At 39.6% G+C, this 19,128-nt stretch overlaps 1 protein-coding gene across 1 annotated transcript in view; it reads left to right on the top strand.

The window, feature by feature from the left end:
* CNTNAP5 (contactin associated protein family member 5) overlaps positions 1-19,128 on the top strand; it is an 860,113-nt gene that overhangs the window by 553,081 nt on the left and 287,904 nt on the right. The window contains 3 exon segments of the mRNA XM_037849799.1: positions 8,229-8,261; positions 8,264-8,307; positions 8,309-8,348. Of these exon segments, the coding sequence (XP_037705727.1) occupies positions 8,229-8,261; positions 8,264-8,307; positions 8,309-8,348 (117 nt within the window).

Below are 19,128 nucleotides of genomic sequence, written 5' to 3'. Positions count from 1 at the left end.
CTCTTTTGATTGCATTAAATATTTTCATTAACTCTGGGAGAAATCTCATGAGGATGTTCAACTTGATGTGTTTTTCAGGTATATTTTATAGTCATTTCAGTTTGAGAGGTTCCCTATAAAATTTACACTTGGATTTCTTTCTTGCTTTCCTTCTCTCTCTTTCTCTCTCTCTGTCTCTCTCCTCCTCCTTCATTCCTTCATCCCTTCCTTCTTTTGATATTATTAATGGGGTCTTCATATTCTCTTATTTTTTTTTTTTTTATAAACTTGAAAGCTGTTGATACTTGTATGTTAATTTTATTACTTCCTGTGTTGTTTGTAGTAGTTTTTAGCATTGATTCCCTTGGAATTTCCAAATACAAGATCTGATTATCTACCAGAAGTAGTAGTAATTCTTGCCTTCTAGTCCTTACACTTCTGATCTCTTTCTTTTGTCTAATTGCTTTGGCTAAAACTCCACACACTATTAAATACTAGTAGATATAGAGAAGATCCTTGTTTATTTGTTTGTTTTTTCTTGACTTTAATAGGAAATCCTGGACGGAATTTTCACATAAAGTATTTTTTTAATGATTGGAGGTAGTCATATGATTGTTCTTTGTAGCCTTATTATTATGATGGTCTGTATATTAATGGATTTACTAATGAACCACTCTTGTATTTTTGAATTAAAACCCATTTGGTCATTATTATTGCTATGTGCTAGTGCTAATGTTATAATTAAAAATTTTATATTGATATTTGTGAGTCTGTAGTTTTCTTTTGTGGCTGTGATCTTTGTCAGGTTTCAGGTTTGTTTTATACTTGCTTTATAAAACAAATTTTGGAGATTTCCTTTTTTTTCTGAGTTTTTTGATAAGTATGAATAGTAGTGATTGGTCTATTTAAACTTTCTATTTCTTTTGGAGTCAAGTTTATGACCCTGAATTACTTGAGTTCTAGAACCAAGTTTTTGTTGTGGTGGTTATTGTTTTTGTTTTTGTTGTTGTTGACTTTTTAGTATTCTCAGAGCTTAGGTAGAGTCCCTGAAAAATAAGATTTTCTATAAACATGTAGAAAAATAGGTAGAAAATGTGTAGAAAAATAAGTATGTTCTCATTAAACAAATATGACTTTTTTATGTAATGTAGCAATGTAGTAAACAAGAGAGCATGTTTGCATTTCCTGGAAGAGTTGGTGAATTGAACACATGGATTTACTTTTACTTCCTTCTAATACTTCACATCAACAATAGTAAATGATTTTTAATAAACTGTTCAGTCAGTTAGAGTCTGATCAGAGAAGAACCTTAATTCTTACCACCTTGTAACTTTCAACTTTTGTGATGGGATGAAATTAGTGCACCTAAATATGCACCTTGCCAGAATCCAAGAAAACTGACTAGGGAAGGAGCTCATTTCAGGTTTGTGCAGGTGGCCTGCCTCATACTAGCAACTTAAGTCCAAAAATAAGTTTACATTTTACATTTTCTTTGACTGCTGTATGATCTACAACAGTACCTCATGACTTGAACTGGCCTTACATTCATGTGGTGTTATTCCTACTTTCCAGATCTTGCATAAAATCTCCCTTGCGATGCATGCTAACTTGAAACTCTGCATGGATATGAATTCTGGAAAACGGAGTTTGAGCTTTGCTAAGATTGATACAACTCATATTCATCAAATTAACATAAACTCACAAGGAAAAAATAGGAGTAAAAAGCATACAAAATTGGAAAGTTGGAAGGTGAATAGATGCATAGGAGGGACAGATTAGCAGATCTGAACAGCTGAATCCTAATCTAGAAGTAGGGCAATCCAAAAAATAACCCGATTTACATTGCAAAATCCCCCAAAGGCATAAGGACTGGTGATATCAGCTACCTGTGAAAGTAGAGGGTAAGGTGGAGTAGTTATGAGAAACTAATTTAAGTCTGTGTAAGAAGTAGAGAGATTCTCAATCTTCTCCCCAACTCTGTACAACTTGGTGATTCTCTTTTCACCACCCCGAGAAAGCGTAGAGATTTATCTTCTGGGAAAAACCAGAGTCTCTGAGACTGGAAGAAAACACATGGTTGAAGGAAAAGGTGCCATACTGAACACATTTATATACACTCATAAACATTTATGTACAGAATGCTGAGACTCCTCTAGATATATATAGCCAAGTGCAGACTGTCTAGATCTGAGAATCCCACAAGACCAAGAGACAAGCCCTAAGGACACTAATATCCTACAATAAAGTCCTTGGAAGGCAAGCCAACAGACACCTTAGAGTTTACAATCAGTGATTACAGACAATTGTCAAATATGAGAGGACTACAAAGATTTCCAGACATATTAGGAAAAGAGTCTAACATGAAAGATATGATAGAAGCCAAAATGAAATACAAACCAACTAATCAAACACACACGACTTGGAAAAAACAGATTATATGGAGAGAAAAAATATGTCAATGAAACAATGATTAATATTCTCAGAGATATTTCAGAAATATTGCATCAATGAATTAAGAATTGCATGCTCTTAGAAGAAGAATGTTTAGAAAATGCAACTGAAATTTGAAAAGGCTGCAACTGAAATAGGCAAAAACTGGAAATAACGGAAATGTTTTTCAACAGGTGATTGATTACACAAACATATACCATGTCCATACCTGTAATAAAAGGAAGAAACTACAGATACACTAAATAGCTTGGATTGATCTCAAGGGAATTTTGCTGAGTGAAAAAACGAATCTCAAAAGGGAATTCCCAGCAGGATGAGGTTGTGTTCGGGGAGACAGCTATGTACCAGAAGGGACCACAGCCAGTTCGTATTGAAGCATGTCAGAAAGATCCAAAACATGCTGTTTTTAAAGAAATTGAAATCAGTAGAATAACTGGTGCCTAAATATACTTTTAATTTTGTTATGAAAGAAACTTTCAAATATACACAAAAACAAAGACTAATTGTCCTCCATGTACCCCTTCACTCAGGGTCTATCAATATTCTGCCGTTTATACTTCTAATATCTCCACTTTCCTTTTTTAAGGGAGCTTTTAAAAAAATATAATCTTACCATTTCCCTATAAATACCTCAGAATGTATGTCTAACAGAAGACCTTTCTCTTTAAAAACAAAACAAGACAAAACAAAATACCTTATCACATAAAACCAAAATTAAAAATATTTTCTTAATATCATCTGATTCCAAATTTGATATTGATGTGCCTGATTGTCTTAAAATGTCTTTTATGGTTTTTCTGAGCCATGATCCAAACAAGGGCCAACATAGCATTTGAGTGACGCGTCTCCTGTATCACTTCTACCTTTTTGCCATTTGTTTCTTTTAGAAACCGGTAGTTCACATGTTCTGAATTGACCTAATTATGTGCTTCTTTTGTGGTTGAACCTGTTTCTTTACCTCTTCCTTTAAAACTGTGCTTAGATCTAAGGGCTAGATTAAATCAAGTTTCAAATTTTCGGCCAGAATTTATCTTAGGTGGGGCTGTGTATTTATTATTTCATCACATTGAGGCACCTGTTAATCACTTTTAGGGATGTTACAATTGATCCTTGAATGGGGGCGTGGTTAATTTAATCAAACCATTAAAATGTTCCCCATCAACTTTTTACCTAATGGTTTTAGCAGTCTTTGATGATCACTGTCTAATCCTTTATTTCATTAGAGATTACAAAAGAGTGAGTTTCAAATTCTACTATTCATTTCTCACTTTCTGGATTTGGTTATTCTCTAAAGATTTATTTTGCATAGACTCCCAGGTTACCCTCAAATGCAGTCCTTACAAGAAAGGCAGGCTGTGGTTTGTATTTTTTCCAATTTTCAGAATATGAAATTCTTCTCTAGCAACCTCCAGAGGTGACCATTGGATTTAAATAGATAGATAGATAGATAGATAGATAGATAGATAGATAGATAGATAGATAGATAATAGATAGGTGATAGATAGGTAGATAGTTGATGGATAGATAGATGATAGATAGTTGATGGATAGATAGAAAGATACATACATAGATAGATGTGATAGAAATGATATATATAAACTAGGGAATTGTGTCTCATCTCTTTAATAATAGCAGTGATTATTCTTTTTGGTGTCCAAATTGTCCCATTAAATTGGCTCCTGTGTCATTTTGGCATGATTCCAATCTTTGATAGCTTTCTTGCTGTTGGGCAAATCAAGGCATTTAAATCTCATCTTGTACTTTTCTTGCTCCAAACATGGATTCAGAAAAATCCTCATTCCTTTTAGTGGAAAATTGTATTTAGGGAACACAAGCGGAGCACAAGTGTTGCTTCTAGCTCCTTCAGTGGTGCAAACTAGGAAATACATCATTAAGAAAAGAATATTAAATAATGATTTCATACTGATATTACTGGCTCAAATTAAGGTCACAGAATTTTATTAACTTTAATATGTTATATTTTATCACTTATAGTAAAAATTTTATTTTCTGTTTATATTAACAAAATTATTCATTAGCTTTCAGTATGTATAATAGTTTCATAAAACCATAACAATACTGCTTAAAATTATGTATTTATTTAATGTGTTTTAAGATTTTTGGTTTTTTTTCCAGAAAAGATGTATCTTATTAGGATACGCAAAGTACTATTTTAACATCACATATGTTTAAATTCATGTAGTTTATAATAATAGTAAAAATATTCTCATTGTTTTGGAGGGTATTAGGAAACTACCTCCATATTCTGAAACTTGTAATAAATTAAAGGGAAAGCATCAAATCTTGCTTTCTTTATATAAATCTTGGGACTTCAAGGAAACCAAATAATTGTTGAGGGATGTTTCATTTTTATAAAGTATTAAGACAAATAAATCATGAAGCAGTGATAAACTATATTAACTCCTTCCCAGCCGGGTTACCTTTGCCAAAGCTCTTACATTTTCAAGGGGAATGTTTATTGCCAGGATTTACTCTTAGCGATCTCCCAGTAACTGAGCCCAATTTTAAGGGGCAAGTGTATTGGGAACAGTAGGCTAACTAAGGAAGTAATTTACCCCCACATCTCAGTGGCTTAGCAAAAAAAAAGTCTCTTTTTTTGCTGGCACCACAGGGCAGCAAGGCCCTGCTCCATGCAGTCATACAGGGGCAGTATCCCCTTCTATCTTGTATCTCCATTTCCTTTTAGGACTTGGGATCCTCTATCTGGACTTGCTCTGGCCAATGTGGTATCAGAGGCCTGGCAAGCACTTTCCCTCTCTATCTCACAGTTTCTGTGGGTTGGGTAGCCCAGAGAAGCTTAGCTAAACTGTTCTGCTTCAGGGTCTTTCATGAAGCTGCAATCAAGATATGAGCCGAGGCTGCAGTTATGAGGGAATTGGGGTGGGAAGCATGGAGGGGTCTACTCTGGTGCTTGTTCTCTTGGACCTCTTTGCAGGGTTGACTCATGACAGGGCAGCTGGCTTGTCCCAGAGCTTCTGGACCCAGAGTCTCCAAGATGGCAGCCACTGCCTTTTCATAATCTACTCTTGGAGATGACACCTATCACTTCTGTCCTATTCTGTTTGTTTGAAGCCAGTCGTTAAGTCCTGTTCACACTCAAAGGGAGGACAGTACATGGGATGTGAATACCTGGAAGCATGGACCATGGGAGCCATCTCAGAGGCTGCCTGCCATGGATTAGGTAGGTTATCCAAGCTTCCATAGATGGCAAATGGTAGCCCACATCAAAACACCCCATGTGATTCCACTCTGGCAACCACCTGCATGGAGCCTGGGTGTTTTTTTACCCTTTGCGATATATGCTTGCCTGGGGAACTGCAAGGCTTTCCACATGTTGTCACCACTTGGAAGGATGGGAGAGGTTGGTTATTGGCAACACACATAAGAGTTACATTTTACATGTGGGGTGCACCCACAGATGTGTTATCAGGGCTGGACAAGCATGAATAAGCTGCCTGGTATGTTCTAAATCTAGGGTGCAAGCTGTGACAGCTCCCATTCACCTCCAGCTCCAGAAAGTGTGGAGGAATGCAGGGAAGAATTACATGAGCACAAGGGAAACCTTGAATTCCCCCTAATTTATAAAAAGTATAAAAACTTCCCCACATAGTGATTCCAATATTCTTGCAAACATGGGGACTACCAATTTAGAAAGCCAGTCCTCAATCATAGGGCTTGCCCTTAAAAAGCTTGTTACTACAAAGGACAGGCTAAACCTGCTTATAATTGTGCTTAAGAGTCTCCCCTAGAGAACCTCTTTTGTTGCTCAGATGTGGCCTCTATCTCTCTAAGCCAACTCTGCAGATAAGCTCACTGCCCTCCCCACTACATGGAACAGGGCAACCGGGTGTGTAAATCTCCCTGACAACATGGGACATGACTCCCAGGGAAGAGCCTGGACCTAGCATGGTGGGATTGAGAACAACTTCATAACAAAAAGGGGGAAGTGAAATGAAAAAAAAAATGAAGTTTCAGTGGCTAAGAGATTTCAAATGGAGTTGAGACATCATTCTGGAGGTTATTCTTATGTGTTAAAAAAATTCCTTTTTAGCTTTTAGTGTATTTAATATCTATAAGGAAATACCTGAAACTGTTTGACAATCAAATATCTGTTGACACTTTGATGATTGTATGGTATTTGAATATATCTCAATAAACATTGCCAGCCCTTTTATAGATTTTCCAACCCATGGAGTGGGGTACAGAATAGCACTGATGATCATAACTCATGGAGGAGGGACATCTTGGGGTACAAACAGACTTCCTGCAGGAGGTAACATACAAGCTGAGTTGAGGAGGAGCCTTGATTCTTGAAGGCAATCGTATAACTATGCAGCTTATATGATGTTACCATGAGATTGTGAAAGCTCTGTGGCTCACACTCCCTTTAATCCAGTGTATGGACGGATGAGTAGAAAAATGGGGATAAAAGTAAATGAATATTGGGGAGTGAGGGCTATTGGATGTTTTGGGTATTTTTTTAACTTTTATTTTAATTTTGATTCTTATTTTATTTGTTTTTGGAATAATGAAATGTTCAAAAGTTGTGGTGATGAATGCACAACTATATGAATAGTACTGTAACAATTGATTGCGCACTTTTGATGGTTGTATGGTATTTGACTATATCTCAATTAAGATTTCATAAAAAAGTGAAAATATTTCTGGCTTTAGACGTTTACTGTACTGAGTCAGCTGAGGCACACCTTGCACTGATCATTGCAAACTGCAGATTTCTGTTTTCTGGGACAGGGCATTAATCACAAGGAGAATCTTGGTTAAGTTGAGGACTTTGTACTGTATCTCAAAACTGTTTGGGAGCCACTGGCCATGTTTTAAGCAGGGGAGGATGACATGATCGGATGGGGAGCCTGTTCTTTCTGAACTGCAATTAGTCGGAAGTATCAAATGACATGCTTTATTTCTGTGAATTTTTACTTGCATTAGACTGCAAGTGCCTCCTTTACATCCCACAGCATTCATTCACATTGGGTTCTTGAGATTTATGTATTTCTCAAACCTGTAGGTTGTGCAAAACACACTATCTCAGGGCACCTGGGCCTGTCTCTATCTGAGCACACAAAGCACCCCCTTGGCTGCCAGTCAGGCTGGGAGATTTCCAAGGCTCAGAGTGGCTGCCTGATCTGAGGCTTGTCCTCTAGTGGCACCCACACCCGTTGACACATATTACAGACCCAGTAGATACTTGTTCAATCAAAATAAACTAAAGGATTGGGCACCTACCATATGTTAGTAACAGTGCTGAATACTGGTATATAGAGCTAAAATGGTTGCCTTTTATTTTGTTACTTAAGAAAAGATGTGATTGCATATATTCATTCATTTACTTATTCATTCAGTAATCAAGCATTGTTGAACCCATGCTTTGAGTGTGACTCTCTGTTAGATGCTGAGGATACAAGCATCAAATAAGACATTGCTGACCCTCTTATAGATTTTCCAACCCATTGGGGGTACAGAAAAGCATTGATGATCATAACTCATAGAGGAGGGACATCTTGGAGTATGAACAGACTTCCCACAGGAGGTGACATCCAAGCTGAGTTTAGAAGGATGGACGAGTTAGGACGAATGGGCGATGTGACTCTTGAATATTTGGGATGCTGGTTTGTTAAGGTGTGGGGAGAAAGTTAAGGCTAAAGGAAAAGAGAAAGGAATTAACATGGAATGCAAATATAAGGAGGAGTCACTGATCCTTCCAACGGGATATGCAGAGCAAAGCAAGTTTCCTCTCTGCTGCCTTTGTGTCTTTTCAGCCCTCTACGAGCAGTCCTGTGAGGCGTACAGGCACCAGGGAACACCGCTGGTTTCTTCTACATTGATTCGGATGGCAGCGGGGCCACTGGGACCCCTCCAAGTGTACTGCAATATCACTGGTAAGGACGCAGAATTCCCACCCATGCTTAACCTAGCTGCTGCATGATGCATAGCAAGAGGGATTCCACTGGGAATGGGATTGCTGTAGGAATAAAAGTTTAAAGTACCAACTTCTGGGCAAAAAATAAATGCAGTTTGATAGATAAAATTAGCAGCTCGGTTATTTTCATGAGAATAGCATCTGCAGAGTCTTGATAAAGTTTCATTGAAACCAAGGATTAATCATCAAATGCCTCCTCTAGGGTTTTCCAGGGACATTCTGTTCTCTTAAATCTCCAAAACAGAAAGGAAAAAGGAAAACAAAAACAAAACCCAAAACAAGAACCCCGCAGCCAGGAAAATCCCTGAATCAGGAAATAGGGACGCTTGATCCAGGAGAAACGTTCTGGGATATAGCGATGCTTAAATCCAGGTCTGGTCTCAAGGGCTGTGTGACCTGGGTGACCCCATATTCTCCTGAACCTCAGTTTTTCATCAGCAAAATGGGAATAATAGTTCTGACCTCCCAGAGCTGTGGGGAGGAGATGCAATTGTAATATAGGTGGAATCAGCCCAGGTTCATTATCCCAGCAGAATGCCTAACAAAAGTGAGCTGTTTCCATTTTTCCTGGCAATCTCATGATATCTTGCAACTTCTTTCTAAACTGCAGAAGCACTAAATAGGAGTCAATCATTAGATGGACTTCAAAACAGCATGTGCTCACTGATTATTAGGAAAATATATTGGTACAAAGCCAAACCCTGTATAATAGTTATGCACAAATACAGCTCTGGAAGCATCCCCTCTGTTGTGCATTCATTAATTGGTACCTACACATTCTTGAGTCCCAAGTACTGATTTGCAGAGATGCCAATGGCTTCATGAAATAAAGCAGAAAAGGAGTCTACAAAGAGTCGTTGAGTCCTCAGGCCCAGGCTTCTTTGAAACAAGGCAACCACATTTATGAAGCTCTTCCTGTAGCCAGACATTTGCTTGGTCACTGAGGATATGCAAAGAAACACTGACTGTATCATATTGAATGTATGTTATGCAATCTGCATGCAGAAATGCAGGCAAACCATTGCAAGGAATACTGATTACAGGAACTTAGGAATCTGTTCATCTGAATACAAAGGGCCATGCTTTTTCTGCAGAAAATGCTTGTTACCTTGAGTTGCATTGCACTGCATTTCCATAATACTGCATCTCTCCAAACTGGGCATATGGTTGTCATTTCTATAGAAATATGATTAGAAAGGTTGTCACTATTTCCTTTTCATCCTTGTGGCAAATGTATAGCATTCAACAACTTGAGCAAGAGCTAGGCTTCTAGGTGACCTTGGTGTTTTGAAAATGTAATTAACTTGTAGATACCTGGGGGTTCTTGGTCATAAAGAAGAACTCCCAGGCCCTACCCCAGCTCCAGAAATAACAATTCAGTAAATACAACATTGCCCAAGCTCTCCAAGTGATTTTGATGCAAACTGACCCTGGTCCACCCTTAACCAAAAATAGAGGATGTGATCTGGCTGCAGAATCAGGTAAAGGTGTTAAGTTCCTGCTGATGAGTGATCAGATGTGACTTGTATTAACAGAGATAGCGATGGTCAGATAGCTTTCACTGAGCTCCTTTGGAAACTACGCTGGACGTTTATACAGATCATCTCTCTCTTAATCCTCACAACAAAAATTTAAGTAGATATGTGCATCTCTGTCTCATATAGAAGGAAACGGAATATGAGAATTTCATGACTTTCCCGAGGCAATAAATACTGTGACTCACAGTCAAAACTCCAAAAGCGAACACAGCCTCTGGTTCTGTAATAATCCATATCACTGAGACAGTAATTGGATGTTTTTTATTGCTTAGGTTTTATGTTGAAGGATATTTTAATTTTGTTATCAAAGTGTTCAATGTTAATTATAGAAAATTTGAGGAGGAAAATATAAAAAAAATTAAAATCATCTATAATCTGCAATACAGAGATTGCTGTGGTTACTACATTATAGAATTTCCTTGGGACTTTTTCCTATGAATGTATATATGTGTATATATATATTTTTTATTACATGTATTTATCATGATTTTAAGTTTTGTGTTCAGGTATGGGCATTTACCAATATAATTAATATATATTTTGAAACGTATTCAGTGTAGTTTATAATTTTTAAACTCTCTAAAATAATGTGAGCACAATGATATAGAGGGTATTATCAATTCAGAGTTCTCATTTACATGAAACCCTCTGCCTCTCTTTGGGGCAGACTTCTTTCAGGCTTTATTAGATAATTTGTCCAGGAATGGGTAAAGGTGAATGCCTTTTTATTTTATAGCTGCTGTTTTGCTGATGTGATCCTGAGGTTGTGCCCTGTAATTGTCATCTTGATGGTGCATGAATGGGTATTTATGTTGAATATGATTTTCTTTGGTCCCAAGCAATTGCAAACTACGTAGATTTTTGGTGTTTGTTTTCTTTTTCCCTAAAATACATATAGTACTAAAAGGAAACCTCTATGCAGTCTGAATTTTGTAATTCTCATCTTTAACTGGCAAACATTTTCCTAATACATAAAGATAATGATGGTCAAACACTTTTTATCTGTAGATTTTAAATATTCACCTTCCTTAAATATGGGTGACTGATGACACTGTTAATTGTGTGACAAAGTCGTCCAGAGAAGAAAGTAGCATGGGAAGAGGAAAGAAGGAAGGAGAAAGAATAAATTAAAAGAAAGACTGCAATGGGGAGGAAGGGGGAAGGAAGTCTGCAATGGGGTGAAGGGAATTGAACTCTCCTTCTGAACCTTGTGCTGGAGTGTTCTGGGCCTAGTTTCAGGTCTCTAAAATAGGGATCTGGGGCCAGGTGGTCTCACAAGTCCTTCCTCATTCATAATTCCTTGAGAGATCATTTGATTGTTCAGTAGAAAAGGTGATGTTTCTCCCATGAAGTCTATGTATACTTCTAAGTGAAGGTACTGAGGGTAATGAAGGGAGTTTGCAGTTGTGGAAAAGCAGTAAATCTGACTGGAAACCTGCATTCCCTATGCACAATGTAAATGCCCCCCATTCCTCTAAGCAAAGTGATACTTTAACCCTCTGGAGTCCTGTGCATCTCACTTGCATACAGGTAATCCTGGGGAGCAAGATCCCCTGCCTGCTCAAGCAACAACTACCCTAAGTGATGTAAGGCAGTGTGCTCTCTGCACGGGGGAAGCAGGCTGGTACATTGGAGTAACTTAGGCAGGGATCAGACTTATTCATAAAGTGGATGAACCTCTGACACTATGAACTTTGGACAGTGTGTCATCCCCAGAGCTGCTTTCTAAGTTGCTTCCTCATGGGTCTCATGGGTGAAACAAGTGGGGGAACAGGTAGTTTTTGGAGGAGAATTGAATAAAGTAATGGATGATGATGATGAAGAGTAAGTTTTCAGCAGGAATGCATATTGGCCAACTTTTCACATCTCTATAAATGATTTATGGTTCAGTTCAATAAAAATTCGTATATCTCAGACACTGTACAAGGTGCTGGGGATAAAAAAAAAATGTATCATTTCCATCTCTTTCATAGGTTAATCATGGAAACAGATATGTGGATAATCAAAGTATGATAGAAGGACAATGGCAGAGAATTTTCAGGTTGCTTTGGAAACCCCCAAGAAGGGCACCTAACCCAGCCTAGAGTGATTTGGAGGAGCCATGGAGCAAGCAGGTCCTGCTGCTGAGACTTTGATGGGGAACTGGCCAGGAGGATTGGTGAAGGAGGGAATTTCCAGGCAGAATGAACAACAGGAACTAAGTTCCAGGATGAGGAACAGAGCTGGCCTTCAAGCTCACACTTTTGTGGGGGCCATCAAACTCTGGGAGGGATCCAGCCAAGCTGAGTCACCAGATTACCACACTGAAAATCTCAGGCAACTGTGAAGAAATAGTAAAGAAATGGATTCATTTAACTTGAAAAAGCTATCAGTCTAGTTTCCCAGTAAGAAAAATCTGCCGTCTCAGTTCCAGGGAAGAGAAGGAATTATTTTTCATGGACTGTTCTATAGCAATAAGCCCATATAACTGGCACAGGCAAAAGATGGACCACATTCTAAGTCCTAGCTAGCGAATGGCCATCGCCCCATCAAACATGGGATCATAGGGACAACCCTTGCCTCTAACTTCAGGACAGTTGGGGTTGTGGGAAAGTGAGCACTTGCTCACATTAGGGTCTGATTGCAGAGGTTTGGGCATGCCAGAGAAATTAGTGGGAGAGGGAATTACTGCAGAGCTACTAGCAGAGGGGCTGTTCCCACCGACAGGCCTGAAGAGGGGAGAGGTAGGCACGGTGTGAGAGCAGGAATGAGAATGGTAGGTGGATAGCTGTGCCTTGAGAGAACCTACGACCACCTGTGTGTGAAGGTGCCAGCTCAAAGGCAGACACAGGAAGGAGCCTCGGGCATGACCACATGGACTTCTCCATCCTGGCTCCTTCCGTTCCCTTGCCTATGCCCCCCTACTCCCATTGATCAAATCCAACAGGACATCAGAAGGCAGGAGTGCCTACTGGGGTATGACATTTAGCCAGCCTTCCTGGGCATAGAGAAGGCTGGAGAAGAGTGGAACATGGGCCTGGTGGGACCGATGGAAGACCTCCATCTTAGCCTACTTACAGGACTCTCCAAAGAATTCTGGGGAAAATTGATTAGAATTTATCAAGGATCAAGGATAGGTGTGGGTGCCAGGGTTGGGAATGAAATTCACAAACCATGCAAATAAACGAAGCCAGGAGTTTTTCAATGGATTCCATCCTTAAACCAGAAAAGACCTCCCTTCACAGTTTAAACAGTGTTAAGTTTACGATGAATGCAAAAAGCACATGGCAAAAAAGAGACCAAGAGGACTAACTGACCCCAAGATCTTATCCAGACACTCCATTTGGGGACAACTGAGGAACAAGTATGCAGTATAATAGAGACTATGATCAGTCTTTGTTCTCAGTGTCTGGGGAAGCAACGTTGCTAAGTATTTCCTGTGATAGGACTGTTTTGTTTTCTTCATGACGGGCCAAGGACTAAACCAGATAATTACAGGGCAGGATCAGTCAAACCTGCAGTTTTATTTTGGGGGCTGGTCCCACCAGAAAGACCAAGCAGGTGATGAAGGAGTTAGGGATTTGAGCCAGGCCACATCAGCTCACCTCCCTGACCTTGGGAAGAGGATAGGGCTGCAGATTGAGGTCAACCATGTGGGTGTCAATTCTATCGCTCTTGCCCATCTGATGAGACCCCATATAAATCTAGGGCACTTGAAGCTGGGGCACATGTTTTGATTCCAAGTGGAGAGTATATAGAAACTTGTGTTTGCTACCCTCCCAGACCTCACCTTGTGAGTCTCTTCTTTTGGCTTCTTCTTATTTGTAGAATTTTATTGTAATAAAACTATAATTGTAAGCATAGAAATTTCAGTGAATTCTGCTGAGTCATTCTAGCAAATTATCAAACCCAAGGGTGGCAGCAGCACCTGAATTTGTAGCCAGTTGAACAGAGGTGTGAGTGACCTGGGACCTGAACTTGTGGCTGATGCCTGAAGGACAAATTTGTAGAGGATAGCCCTTAACCTTTATGTTCTTGCCTAACTCTGGGCAATTAAGGGTGAGAATTGAATTGATTGAGTTACAGTAGCACTTGCACTTGGTGTTGTAAGTTGGACTGGAAGTGGCTGAAATTTTTTGATATCCTTGCAAAGCAGGTAATGGAGAGATATTGGGATGTCACTCAAACTTAATGTTTTATTAACAGGGGCATCTGGGCCTCACTCCACCATCTCAGGACCTCATTAGGTCATGTCTCCCGGACTGGATGTGGGTGGACCTTTTGGCCAATGACATGAGAGTTCTGTGATCATCTTTGGCTAAGTCAATCTGAGTGAGCAAGGAGGGAGGGATGTCTTTGAGAAGATAAAGTATCCAGTTGGACTCAGATTGGGGGTGCTGGATGAAAATGTTTATGAGGTGGACGTGCAGGTGAGATGCCATCAGGAAATGAAGGTGTTCAGGGCTCTGGGAATGATATAAAAGAAAGGGCAGGTGTACAAAAAGAGCATATGCTGATGTACCAACAGAGGAAACAGGACGATGACCTGAGAACAAGGCTTCTAGGGATCTTAGTCAACTATCTGGAATCCCTGCAGCCTGGGTTAGGTGGTCTCTTAATGGTTCCATCTCATCTTCTCGGTATTTCCACCCTGTTACTGACTACACTGAATTATAACCATCAGTGTTGACTTACGTGCCGCATGGGCTCTGAACTCTTCGATGATGTAATTGACAGATGTGAGTCACCCCTGGATCTACTTTTACCACCCCCAAAATGAGTCCAGTGCAAATTGGACCCCAAGAAACCCGACCAAATGAAGTCTATTTTATATACCTTTCTCCCTAATTTTATTCTTCCCATGTCCCATAATTTATCTGAGACTCAGGCCTTTTCCACTGAATCAATAACAATTTGAAACCTGAAAACACCCTCAACGTTTGCCTTTATTGGGCTTGAGTCATTGCGACCAATTTGCAACCTCTCCAAGGAGTCCGAGAGTAAAACGTGTCCGTCTGACCCTCGCTGCCTCCATGACCTTTCATCGAAAGGTCCCAACTTCTCCAAATCCCTTCTTCTTTGCAAAGATGGAAGAACAAATTTTGGAGCTCAGCCAGAGTTCAAATTCTGGTGCTGTGTCATTTAATATTTCTGGATCTTGGTGTCCTGATCAATAAAATGGAGATGATAAAAATGACTGCCTTGCAAGACTAACGTGAGGATTAGGATATACATACAAAGTCTTTAGTCCCCAAAAGTAGATGGTCATGAAATAAGGTAACCAAATGACATGGTGTAATTATTAGTGGTGCCCTCTTTCATATCACACATGTCCTCAGAAGGATCGTCCCAACCTTAAAAGACAGCAGTTTCCTCTTATTAGCCATCGTCTCTCCACCCCCTGCAGGCCCCATGAGGTATCAGAAGGCCCCAAGGGAGCAATTCTAAGGGGGAGCCTCTAGTATTGATGATACACAATTAGAAGGATGAGGTGCTCTGAAAAGATTTTCCTTGGAACTTGACATTTAAACTCATTTTACTTAGTGTGCAATTTGCCCTTTTTAGTGTGAACAAGACACCTTGTCAAAATGTTAAAAAACTGTTCCCAACTGCACACTGTGTTTCCTCTGCACAGAACAATTGCATTTCTATATGCAAAACTGTTTGTCTAGAAACACTAACAAAAACACATTTATTACCTGTCTTGATGGATATAATTCCTATTTCATGCATCTGGACCTCTACTGCAATCATTCAGCATTGCAAGGGATTTGCAAGGAATGTTTAGTCAAATCTATCAAACAAAACTTGCTTTCCATTCTCAAACAGGTCATAATCCATTTGCAAACTACCTTACATGCCTCCATATCTTATCACCCTCACTATTATGAGGCTCTGTCCCTCACTCTTTTGGCAGCAGGCTCTGTTTTCATTCAAACTCATCAGCGCGTGCATAATGGAGTAAGTAGAGAAGCTGCAATTGAGGTCTCTCCAATATCCCTGAACATAATTGTGCAGTATGATTGCAGGTAATAGATTATCATCCAAGCTATTGACAGAAAGAAAGAAAGGTGTCCACATGATTAGAGCTAACAGTTGTTGACCTTGATTCCAAAGATAAAGAAAAAATAAACAAAGAAACAAACCAAGCCAAACCAGAACAAATGGTCAGTATTAGCTTCCACTGCTAATTCCATTGCCAAGTGCTTCCAGAAGAATAAGCCAGGCTCAAGTTTGTTTTTCTTTACATAAATTGGGTAAGCATCATTGTAAAAGTATTGTTGCCAAGATATCATCATCTTGATTACAGGGTGCACAAAATTGTGTTGAGTATCTGCTGGGTACCAGGCTAGTAAAAGATATATCACTGTGAAGTAGCTGGCATATATGTTTTTTTTTTTTACTTTTTATTGTAGTAACATATATGCAGTTCAAAATTTCCCATTTTAACCTCTCAAGTATACAATTCGGTGATAATGCTTTCAAAATATTGTGTTATAATCACTAACATTCATTACCTCAACTCTTTCATCATCCATCTCAAACTGTAATTTTTTTTTTTTTTATTTTGCATATGCTGTCACATGGCTAGGGCAGATTCAATAACTTTTCAATAGTTACCTAGCAAGTAAGTTATAGAAACAGGATTCAAATTATAATCTGCTAGATCAAAAGTGTTTGCTCTGTCCAGTGTGCAGTGCAACTTGTCAAAGCATACCAAGGGGTGGGAGTCAAACTTCCTCTACCTCTCTCCATTTTTTCATCCCTTTGAACCAATATGCATTGCTTGTCTGCTTTAGCCAGACTCTGACAAGACACTGAGAATACAGAAATGACTAAGATATGATCACTCAAGTTCAGAGAGTTCATATTCTCATGTCCCTGTGGCAAAAAAAAAAAAAGTCCCAAACCATCCCCAACCTGACCCATAATTCACACAGGAACCAGAGGAATCTTTTAAAACCACAGATCTGGCCATGCCTCCCCTCTCATCTCCATCTCCACCTGCATAAATTCTAAGCTCCTCATTCATGGTTTGCAGTTATTGAAGGACATCATAAAGATAGGAGTTCATGTGCATGAATTAAAACTCTTAGAACAGCACCTGGCACTTTTATTACGTGTCCCCCAAATGCTGGCAAATGATTGTCTGTGGGACCATGAGCAGGGCTCTTGAGCTTAATGCCTCAGTTTCCCTGTCTGTAAATGGGGGATGTGATGATATCTTCTTATGCTCAGAATGTGGTCAGTTAAGTGCCAGAGTGGCTGGCACAGAGCAAGTGCTAATTGAAATTTGGATCTTCCCCCTTCTCTTTGCTTTCCCCTTCTCTTGGAACATGCCTGCTGTCTTTATAGGAGGCAGGTCGGCTCACGTCCGGGAGCAACCCCAAGCTGTGTCCCTAGGTGGCACGGCATCATTTCCTGGTTGAGACCCGTGGGTGGCTGATATATGTGTTTTGGCTCACTAGCAGCTTAATCAGCTGGAATAATATTTGTAGTGTTGCTTATATTTCAGAGGGACAATTTGCTTTCAGTAAATGAAGTGTTTGCCAGAGGACTATTTTAGGCTGAAGAAGAGTAGTAATTCAGCAGTTTAGAGGAGGGAAGGTTTTGTGTGTGTGCCTCTCTCTCTCTCAGTTTAGTACATTATTCTGTCAGCTGAGGCGTGGTGACCGCACAGGGCTGCCTGGAGGCTGGTGTCTTAGACAAAGCTCAGGAGCAGGGAGGGGATCTGCATGTGTTGAAGTCCCAAGCTTTAAAGTGGTCTGTCTGGGCTGGAGGCAGAAGGCATAATCTCCTGCTAAATTGGGTCATTAAACAAAACTACTAAGCAATAAAGCTGTAGAATTACCCTGAAATTAAAGCATTGTCACCTTTGAATTGCCAAGAATTTTAACAGGTACTTAGAAGAATTCCTCTTACACACCCCGTTAGCAGGGATGGTTGACTCCATCCCCATGTGGATGAGAAGAGCAGACCCGGGACATGGATCAGGGGTGCTCTGGCCATTGTGATTTTCATTCATTCACTCATTCATTCATTCATTCATCTGCCTTTACTAACCCACTTGCCGACGCCCTGAATTCCTTGATGAATCTCTCAATTATGCATTCATTCATTCTGTCATTCATTCACTTCCTCATTTATTTTGCATGTGTTCACTTACTGACAAATTATCCAACTATTCATTCATTCCATCAGTCAGTCATAAATTAAATTATCCAACTAAACTTCTGAGTATTGAATAAATATCCAACCCTGAGCTAGTTAATTTATACCTGTTGGGGAGAATAGAAACAGAGCCAACAGGTGATAAAGAAATAGCACAAACGTGCCAGTGTTAAAATCTAGGGGTAGGAGGACACTGGGAATGTGGTAAAGCTATGTGTGATTCCCAGGTCTGGCTTACTCAGGCCAGGGTCAGGGGACACAGAGGCCCTGAGGCACAAAAAGTACCCACGTGTCTGAAAGACTCCCACTCTGCCTGAACTGCCCAGTCAGTGGGTCCCTGCAAATGGGGCTACTCCCTCCTTCAGCTCACTCCCACAGGGAAAAGCACCTTCTGGAAGTAGTCTCGAAGAATGGAAGTCTTTACTGCACCCACTTCACCTGCCTGATCATCCATTTTCTCATATGTGGAATGGGGACGCTGTGTCTACCTTCCAAATTTTTCTGAGAATTAAATGAGAATGATGGAGTGCAGAGGTTCTCCAATTTTTATTCACTGAAGAATGATCTGCAATGTATGTTTAAGATGCCATTGGTTAGACCTATTCCTGGAGATTTTTATTTAGTAGGCTTAGGACAGCGATCAGAAATCATATTTTTGTTGTTGTCGTTGTAGCTGTTTTATTTTTTCCCTTTTATTCATTGTTTATTTATTTTTAGAGCACTGGTATGTTCACAGAAAAATCATGCAGAATGTAGAGTTCTCATATGACTCCCTACTCCCCAGCCCACAGCGGAGTTTGCCCTGTTTTTAACATTTTCCATTAGTGTGCTTCCCTTGTTACAATTTATGAAACAATATTATTATAATCATACCATTGACTGTAGTTCATAATTTACATTAGGGTTCCTTCTTTGTATAGTTCTGTGGCATTTGGTTCATTTGTTTGCTTTTATCTTGGTAACATAGACACAACCAAAAATTTCCCCTTTTAACCAAATAGAAATGTGTTATTCAGAGCTATCAATTACTTTCACAATATTGTGCTGGCA

Source organism: Choloepus didactylus, chromosome 9 (assembly GCF_015220235.1).
Source record: "Choloepus didactylus isolate mChoDid1 chromosome 9, mChoDid1.pri, whole genome shotgun sequence".
Classification (NCBI taxonomy): Eukaryota; Metazoa; Chordata; class Mammalia; order Pilosa; family Megalonychidae; genus Choloepus; species Choloepus didactylus.
Note: the sequence above shows the minus strand (reverse complement) of the source record. Positions and strands in the feature narration are given on the sequence as shown.